This window comes from Uranotaenia lowii, chromosome 2, assembly GCF_029784155.1.
Source record: "Uranotaenia lowii strain MFRU-FL chromosome 2, ASM2978415v1, whole genome shotgun sequence".
Taxonomy (NCBI): Eukaryota; Metazoa; Arthropoda; class Insecta; order Diptera; family Culicidae; genus Uranotaenia; species Uranotaenia lowii.
In genome coordinates, this window is record NC_073692.1 from 369,698,430 (window position 1) to 369,708,235 (window position 9,806).

General features: G+C 33.4%; 1 protein-coding gene across 1 annotated transcript; it reads right to left on the reverse strand.

Annotated features, from left to right (window-relative positions):
* Positions 1 to 4,628: 4,628 nt before the first annotated feature.
* LOC129743159 (putative fatty acyl-CoA reductase CG5065) lies at positions 4,629 to 6,466 on the reverse strand. The gene is made up of 5 exons (XM_055735129.1): positions 6,162 to 6,466; positions 5,703 to 6,094; positions 5,090 to 5,638; positions 4,901 to 5,026; positions 4,629 to 4,839 (listed from the first exon to the last, which is right to left on the reverse strand). The coding sequence occupies exons 1-5, from the start codon at positions 6,357 to 6,359 to the stop codon at positions 4,629 to 4,631; spliced, it is 1,476 nt and encodes a 491-aa protein (XP_055591104.1). The 5' UTR covers positions 6,360 to 6,466.
* Positions 6,467 to 9,806: the final 3,340 nt, after the last annotated feature.

Genomic DNA, 9,806 nt, shown 5'->3' on the forward strand with positions numbered 1-9,806 from the left:
ATTTTCAAAGATTCGTCCTATCATCCTGCATAGGATTTTCGGTATTCTATCACCTTTCGAATGGCGTTCACAGCACATCTCCCTTTCTAATAACCGAACTGTTTGTCCGTTATTTCACTCCCAAGCAACCAAAAGTCCAAAAAAACAGGTACAAAAAAGCTTACTCAGCCCCATCATTGATATGAATTACGTTCTAGGTACTAAGCAGCCTAAAATTTAAGTTGATTGAATTATTGATACTTTCAAGTCCCAAATCAAGTCTTAATTACCTTCTATTCAGCTTCCAGTGGCCTTTTAATTCAGCGTCCAAAAAATTTGTAAAATGAACAAAAAATTCTCTCTTTATCTTTCTTTCCTACATTTCCTCTATATATTGCAGCAGAATTGTCATTCAAGTATCAAATTACTTATTGAAAAAAAACTTGTCCGGCATTGGGATCGAATCCCGACCTTCGTGGTGAGAATCAAACACGCTACCACAAGACCACGGCTAGATGTTGTTCTAATGATTTTGTAGCATACCTGCAGACGCACCCGCACAACCAGACAGTCAGCCAGCCAGGAAGAAAGCACCTCAATTTACTTTCTGTGACTTAGTAAATCTAGTTTTTAGCATTTTTGTGCCCTTTATGTGACTTGATTCCCTTACAACGTACATATAAATCATTTTTGAAACTTTCAAGTTCATTAATGAGTACGTATAGCTCACTCATGGGAAGCATAGCATAGCAGAGGGTGACTACACACATCTTGAATTGGCTGATACAGGAGGTACAACTATTAATCAAGCCCAACACAAGATGCCAAAATAAGTACCTGGATTCAATACTCATTTCAAGTGTGTTATTGAGAATCAGTGTGGTACCCAAAATGCACACCGTGGCAAGTCAATGTAATCATAAAGGGATAGTCTGAACAGCTAAATGAACTTTTCCGGTGCAGAGAACTCATACGACCCTACATGTAAAGATGCTGTTTTAGACAGGAAAGGGAAGGATTATTCGTTTTGATGGGAAATCCTATTTGGCAGATAGGATTGATAAATAAAGAAATATAATGTGCACAAATGAACAAATAAAATGGAAAGAGCTCACCAATGTTTTGTGATAATACTGACAACCATGAGGGATGATAAAGGAACCTATTGCCACTTCAGATCTTAAAACAACGAAGCAAAACTCCTTTGAAATTCCTGGACAGCGGTCCGAGCGGCTTTCAGGATTCTCCGGGAAGTAGATTGAGGGTTTTCTCGATGTCAATCATTGTGTTATGTATTATGTCAATTTCTTTATTTCATCTGGTGCTCTCCCTGCATGACGAACTTTGTCCCGGGCTGATCCGGAAGGCGTGGGCAGACCACTATTAGCTCTTCCGCAACTTTCACTATAAATGCTACATATTGTATACTTTTTCCGGTTAACTTTACTTTGTTTTTTTTTTTTTTTGTTGTTTTTGATAGGAGTTTAACCCGTTTAGGTCATTCTTCCTCGATGAAAATGGTGTTTAACCCATTAGGGTCATTGGGGTGGTTTTTAGATCAGATTTTATGCAAAAGTTTGGCTTTCCGAAGGAAAGCCAGAACCTTGGTCTCTTCTTCCGGGCAGTTACTTAGAATTTCCCTTAGGCTTGTTGCAAGACGGCAGGTCTGTCTGATAAGATGGTATTGAGGACATGTAACCAAGATGTGTTTGATGGTGATTTCTGTGTCGCAGCATGGGCAGATTGGAGGGTGGCTTTTAGTCAAAAGATGTTCGTGTGTGAGGCGAGTGTGACCGATACGGAGACGGGTAAGAGCCCTTCTTTCATTTTGGGTCGGTCTGTCTGTCCATTTAACCGTGGAGTTTTTTATTTCACGCAACTTTGCATGGAGATTGGAGTTCCATTCGATGTCCCAGGATTCTTGTAGAGACCTTCTTATGAAGTTGAGGGCATCTTGTTGAGGAATGGCTATCGGCGGGGGATCCGAAAGCGTGGCTGCGGCTGCAAGTCGATCGGCGGCTTCGTTTCCGGGGATTCCGGCATGCCCCGGTACCCAGCAAAGGGTGATTTGCTTTTGGAGAGCTATTTTGGTGATGGTTGGTAGCCAAGGGTGTTTAATGTTGCCGTGTGACAAGGCGGAGAGCACACTGGCCGAATCACTGAAGATGACAGTTTTTGGATCGTATGTTTCAGCTGCTTTTAGTATTGCGAACGCCTCGGAGCTGAAGACCGAACATTGCGATGGGATAGGTAGACTTTCTTTACTTTGTTGGGATAGAAAACTCAGAAATACTTCATCGTAATCATAAATTCACAATTTAAAATTTATTTTTCGGATTAATTTTACTTCAAAACAAAGAAAATTGAAACGAGCGAAAAAAAACACGACCGCACTCCACCAAGGCTTGCTTTGATCCCCCACGTATAGCTGACTCATGGGAATTGAGCAAAATGAGTCACATACAACGTACTTCTTAATCACTTTTGCAACTTCCAAGTTCATTAATGAGTGCATAAAGTTCATTCAAGGGAATTGGGCAGTTGATTCTCTTTGTCAGCAAAAATCAGTGATTGAATTTTGCTGAGCATGAGTTGATCAACCATCTCTCGCTCAACGCTTTACTCGGAAGCAAAGGTTGCTTTGAGGCAGCGAAAACGACAAAACCGATGATGTATACGCTCTCAACATGGCCCGCCTTCATGAAGCAATATACATTCGAGGCAGCGAATCCAAAAAAACAAACGAATGGCTCTCACTCATCTCCTGTTACAACGTTGAGGGAACCGAATTCAAAAGGCAGAGCAAACCCGAGTCTCCTCGTTTGTGCCTGGATCGAATGCGTGAGGTTTTTCTGCTATTGCTATTATTGCACAGCAACCGCACGCAGGTAGCTAGTATTTTCGTTTCTTTTTCCTCCCCCCTCCTTGCTCCATACGTTGCGGGCCTATACAATGCAATAAGTTCGGTTGTTGTCGTTGTTGCCTCATCCTTTGCGGCGAGGTTGAAGATGTTCTTCTCAACGACAGCTATCAGCTTGAGTCCATCAAAATCAATAACGTAAATGAGTATGTGTGCCTCGTCTTCTTCATGCATCATGTAGCAACCGAACGTTGAGAGAGTACGTTCGGGGCAGTAAACGAATAGTGTCTCTCAGAGCAGATCCTCCTCATGGGGGGAGGTTTGAATGAATGTATACGTATCGTCTCCTGTATAGCTATGCGAAGCCTCAAAGCGTGTATTTTGAATGCCTCTGATGAGAAATTTGGTGAGGATTTCAATCACTGGCCAAAATGTAACTTTCAAAGTAGATATGTGACTTTTGGTTACTTGTAGAGTGTCCATGTTCCAGCCATTCTCCCGTTCCCGGGATCGGGATTCAAATTCGTTTCAATCATAGCTTATCGAACCACTCGTGCAAACAAACCCATAATTTGTTCAAAATGTACTCTTTATAATGTTTTTTCAACTTATTTTTATCAAATGAATCAAACTGTTTTCGACAGTGATAAATTAAAACCAGTCAAACGAATTGTACAATATCCTGAATAAGTTAAATGAAGAATTCATTCATGTAATTAGGGGTTAAATAATTAAAAACATGATGTCTTCTTCATTTTTAAGTTTTGAAATTCATCTGGCTTTCAAAGCCAGAGGGAAACAAGTGCATAAATGTTACTTTCGAGAAAACACAATCTGCCTACCTGCTGCACGATTTTTCAAATATTTTTCGAAGAGTTGTGGATTTTTGTTCAATGAAAACGGTGTGAAAATACATATGTTTAATCTATTTCAACTTATCTATTTGGATAAAAAAAATTGCACCAAGTGGCTGCAAAATGTCTACTGCCACAGGAATGGGCATATTAGTTTTGTATGACTAAATTTTCAAAAAGTACAATAAGGATGATGCCGGAGGCTTTCAGGCTTTTTCAGAGAAATAATTTCATACATGTCGGTCATTCCCGGGAATGAAACTATGTTTCCCGGGAATCAGAAATTTCCAATTTTTTCAAAGTCCCGGGAATTTCATACCGCTACTTGGCTAGTAATTTGCCAAGAGTATACACCGGACAAATGAGTCCGTATGATACGTCCTGGGAGTTTTTCCGATTTCCGTTATAATACCAACTTCATCGTTTTCTACAAGTTGAGAAAAGATCCCTCGTTAAGACACTTCTGTAGCACCACTCTAAAAGCTTTCGGCCTTCAACACGAGTTTGGATTTTCATCCGAACAACGGGCTTTATTAGGCGCAAGTTTCTCAGTGAGAGCCATAAGTTCCCCGTACTGGCGTTACTGGCTCGATGTCGTGGACTTCTGCGTCGTTAAGGGCTGATGGCCACTGCCTAACGATTTCATTCAATTTTTTCGGAAACTTTTCGGTCAGCGAGCTTAACTGAATCTCGCTAATGCAACTCAATAGACATTTTACCAGAGTGCATTCGATCCATATGCTGTAGCACACTATACTTGAGTGATTACGAAGATAACCACCCCTTGAAACGATAGAAGAGATTTTAAAGATTGGTACTAACATCTGCAACCATTCCTATCGATATAAGTTAATCGAGAGTTCGGATAATGACTAAGGATAAGAATTCTGGAACGACTTGAATTTTTGTTTATTTTGAGGGCTCAACATTGAAAATTAGCAATATCGCGAATACAGCACCATGAGCAGCGAGCCTAACGTAATCCATTTAGCAGCCAAATCAATAAACTTTAAACGTTTTATCTTCCGTCGAGCCTTCGGGAGCGAATCGTCCGTTTCCTTGAAAAGATACCGCCTTCCACCCAATATACACCGGATGTAGTACTCACTGAGCGGAATGTTCAAGTATTTCGTTGAAAATGATTCCCTGTAAAACAAAATAGGAATAAGGAATTTGAAAACAGTTTCCAAAAAAGAGGTGCTTATACCGGTCGCATTCTAAAAGATCGTGATACAAATTCCGGAAATTTTTCGTTTTAAAGGTCCAGTCATTTTTGATGAAATATTCCAGAGCTATCTGAGTATAGAACATTTTCCTCGAAAGTCGTGTTGCTCTGTTGGAAAAAAGAATGACTATTTGACAACTATTTGTTTAGCGGAATACAAATATCACTTACAGCATCGTTTTCCCACTGATCTTCAGAACAATGTCAACCAGTACTGCCGGAAATAGTTGAAGAATCATAAAAAAGAAATGGAAAACATAAATATTCGAAAAAGCAACCCCTCCCGGATACCAAACGGTCCTCACGAGAGGATTTTTCTCGTATAGATTTTTTCCATCGGTAACGATATATTTGTAGGGTACAGTCTTGTACCGTTCGGCAGCGCAATTGTAGATCGGAACATGTCCCCCGTCGAAGGGTTCCCGGGATCGTTTCCAGGCGGCTACCAGGATAGCCTTGATGCAAACATCCACGGGGATGCAGTTGAGTCTATTTTCGGGCGTTATAAAGCCAGCTCGCACAACTCCCATGCCACTTCCCACGAGCATACTGACTGGGCCGTTGAAGTTATCGATCCATCCAGGAATCGGTTCAGATTCGCTGTTCGTCACGACGGAAGGCCGGAAGATGACCAACGGAAGCTGCTGGCCATACTCGAGACAAATCTGTTCTGCCAGACCTTTGGTAAAAGTGTATGTATTGGGAGAAAAGCTGCTCATTCTGAAAAGTTTAAAATAACGTTGAAGATTTTGATCAACAATAGCATAGACAAATCTCAACTTACTTCAGAGCCAAGCTTTCCAGAATCTGCTCGTCGATATTTTCCGCCACCTCGATAGCCTTCCGCCAATCCATCTTAGGTGGGTAGATGCGTTCCTCGACGTCCATCACTTCCGGATTGCTGTAGGTAGTCGATACGTGTACTATAGCCTTCAGGTGTTTCAACGTTTTGCACAGCTCGAGCACCTCTCGCGTGCCACGTGTGTTAAGCTTGATCGCGCTCACTATCGGATCATCAAATCTAACCGAGGCTGCCGTGTGAAAAACAAACTGAACGTTTCCGATGCTCTCCAAACTTTTCTGATCCATCCCGAGGCCAAGCTCTGAGCAATCTCCATTGATGGGCACAATTTTATCCAGATTTTCCGGAAAAGTTTCCCGCAACTTATCGAACAACTAGAACAGATAAGAATATTTTCATCCAAAAATCATCTTTCGACCTCCACATCTCAAATCTACCCACAGGAATCTGCACCAGATCGGCGATCCTCTCGGAAGCAGGTTTTCCTCGCCGAGGTCTCAGCAGCACGAACAACTTCCCAACATCCGGACAGGATCGCAAAAGCTTCTCGATCAGCACTTTGCCCATAAAACCGGAACCACCGGTAATGAAAATGTCCGCACCGGCAAAAACATCCGGAATACTTTCTTCGATTGCCATCACGCGACGACTACGACGCCTTCCGAGCTACTTAGGCGTTTGGCAATGACACTGAACCTATGCCGTTAGTTTGATGACAAATTTATAAACTCGTTCGGCCAGTTTTCAAATTAGCTGGACACTGACCTGGTCGCCGAATTTTCGGTAGGTGGACCGTAAGGGGATCGATTTTCGCGAGGGAAAAGACCCAACGTGACTTATTTGATATGTATAGAATCGGTTTCGGTGGTTTGTTTGAATTTGTTATCCGCCGTTGGTCGGTTTAAGTCACTGTAAGTGACCGTAAATGAACTTCAAAAACCAAATTATTCGAGTCGTTTTGTCGCAATTAGTATGCACAAATTTCAACTGTCAAGGGTCAGTTGGAAATAATTTTAAGGGATCAAAAGCAATTGATAGCTTGATAAATTGGAGTTATCATCGGAGAAAGAATATGTCTGACAAGTATCGCATGAACGGATAGAAAAGATTGGCAAGATAATTTTATGGCTTTATGGCAGATTAAAAAACTGCTTTCCTCAGAATTGATAGAGCACCTGGCCATTAAGATGCTTAATCTATGTTGAAAAGAAATTTGAAAAATTCCTGCAATCTACTGTTGGTAGAATTTAATTTTAATTGATCAAATCGATGCCAAATGTATGATTAAAGACAAAAAAGACTAAACTAGAAAAAAAATTAAAAAAATAGCGTAAAATAAAATATTTTAATTTGAATTTTTTTTTTGTGATTAGTGCCTTTTTTGACATTGTTGTCTTTTTTGTTAATTTTGTTATTTTTGTCATAAACGACAATTTTCGTCATTAAGGTGGTTTCAGATTTTTGTGGTCATTTCTGTCATTTTTGTAATTTTTGTCATTTTGACATTTTTGTCATTTTGACATTTTTGTCATTTTTGTCATTTTTGTCATTTTTGTCATTTTTGTCATTTTTATCATTTTTTTCATTTTTTTCATTTTTGTCATTTCTGACATTTTCGTCATTTTTGTAATTTTTGTAATTTTTGTAATTTTTGTAATTTTTGTAATTTTTGTAATTTTTGTAATTTTTGTAATTTTTGTAATTTTTGTAATTTTTGTAATTTTTGTAATTTTTGTAATTTTTGTAATTTTTGTAATTTTTGTAATTTTTGTAATTTTTGTAATTTTTGTAATTTTTGTAATTTTTGTAATTTTTGTAATTTTTGTAATTTTTGTAATTTTTGTAATTTTTGTAATTTTTGTAATTTTTGTAATTTTTGTAATTTTTGTAATTTTTGTAATTTTTGTAATTTTTGTAATTTTTGTAATTTTTGTAATTTTTGTAATTTTTGTAATTTTTGTAATTTTTGTAATTTTTGTAATTTTTGTAATTTTTGTAATTTTTGTAATTTTTGTAATTTTTGTAATTTTTGTAATTTTTGTAATTTTTGTAATTTTTGTAATTTTTGTAATTTTTGTAATTTTTGTAATTTTTGTAATTTTTGTAATTTTTGTAATTTTTGTAATTTTTGTAATTTTTGTAATTTTTGTAATTTTTGTAATTTTTGTATTTTTTGTAATTTTTGTAATTTTTGTAATTTTTGTAATTTTTGTAATTTTTGTAATTTTTGTAATTTTGTAATTTTTGTAATTTTTGTAATTTTTGTAATTTTTGTAATTTTTGTAATTTTTGTAATTTTTGTAATTTTTGTAATTTTTGTAATTTTTGTAATTTTTGTAATTCTTGTAATTTTTGTAATTTTTGTAATTTTTGTAATTTTTGTAATTTTTGTAATTTTTGTAATTTTTGTAATTTTTGTAATTTTTGTAATTTTTGTAATTTTTGTATTTTTGTAATTTTTGTAATTTTTGTAATTTTTGTAATTTTTGTAATTTTTGTAATTTTTGTAATTTTTGTAATTTTTGTAATTTTTGTAATTTTTGTAATTTTTGTAATTTTTGTAATTTTTGTAATTTTTGTAATTTTTGTAATTTTTGTAATTTTTGTAATTTTTGTAATTTTTGTAATTTTTGTAATTTTTGTAATTTTTGTAATTTTTGTAATTTTTGTAATTTTTGTAATTTTTGTAATTTTTGTAATTTTTGTAATTTTTGTAATTTTTGTAATTTTTGTAATTTTTGTAATTTTTGTAATTTTTGTAATTTTTGTAATTTTTGTAATTTTTGTAATTTTTGTAATTTTTGTAATTTTTGTAATTTTTGTAATTTTTGTAATTTTTGTAATTTTTGTAATTTTTGTAATTTTTGTAATTTTTGTAATTTTTGTAATTTTTGTAATTTTTGTAATTTTTGTAATTTTTGTAATTTTTGTAATTTTTGTAATTTTTGTAATTTTTGTAATTTTTGTAATTTTTGTAATTTTTGTAATTTTTGTAATTTTTGTAATTTTTGTAATTTTTGTAATTTTTGTAATTTTTGTAATTTTTGTAATTTTTGTAATTTTTGTAATTTTTGTAGTTTTTGTAATATTTGTATTTTTTGTAATTTTTATAATTTTTGTAACTTTTGTAATTTTTGTAATTTTTGTAATTTTTGTAATTTTTGTAATTTTTGTAATTTTTGTAATTTTTGTAATTTTTGTAATTTTTGTAATTTTTGTAATTTTTGTAATTTTTGTAATTTTTGTAATTTTTGTAATTTTTGTAATTTTTGTAATTTTTGTAGTTTTTGTAATTTTTGTAATTTTTGTAATTTTTGTAATTTTTGTAATTTTTGTAATTTTTGTAATTTTTGTAATTTTTGTAATTTTTGTAATTTTTGTAATTTTTGTAATTTTTGTAATTTTTGTAATTTTTGTAATTTTTGTAATTTTTGTAATTTTTGTAATTTTTGTAATTTTTGTAATTTTTGTAATTTTTGTAATTTTTGTAATTTTTGTAATTTTTGTAATTTTGTAATTTTTGTAATTTTTGTAATTTTTGTAATTTTTGTAATTTTTGTAATTTTTGTAATTTTTGTAATTTTTGTAATTTTTGTAATTTTTGTAATTTTTGTAATTTTTGTAATTTTTGTAATTTTTATAATTTTTGTAATTTTTGTAATTTTTGTAATTTTTGTAATTTTTGTAATTTTTGTAATTTTTGTAATTTTTGTAATTTTTGTAATTTTTGAAATTTTTGTAATTTTTGTAATTTTCGTAATTTTTGTAATTTTTGTAATTTTTGTAATTTTTGTAATTTTTGTAATTTTTGTAATTTTTGTAATTTTTGTAATTTTTGTAGTTTTTGTAATTTTTGTAATTTGATAAAAATGACAAAAATGACAAAAATGACAAAAATGACAAAAATGACAAAAATGACAAACATGACAAAAATGACAAAAATGACAAAAATGACAAAAATGCCAAAAATGACAAAAATGCCAAAAATGACAAAAATGATAAAAATGACAAAATGACAAAAATCACAAAAATGACAAAAAACACAAAAATGACAAAAATGACAAAAATCACAAAAATGACAAAAAT

Bases quoted from the DNA above. Each gene is read 5' to 3' on its own strand.
- LOC129743159 (XM_055735129.1), bottom strand. From the start codon at position 6,359: ATGGCAATCGAAGAAAGTATTCCGGATGTTTTTGCCGGTGCGGACATT. The intron at 5,639-5,702 runs GTAAGTTGAGAT...TAAACTTTTCAG, and splicing joins CTGGAAAGCTTGGCTCTGAA to AATGAGCAGCTTTTCTCCCA. The intron at 5,027-5,089 runs GTAAGTGATATT...TTTTTCCAACAG, and splicing joins ATCAGTGGGAAAACGATGCT to AGCAACACGACTTTCGAGGA.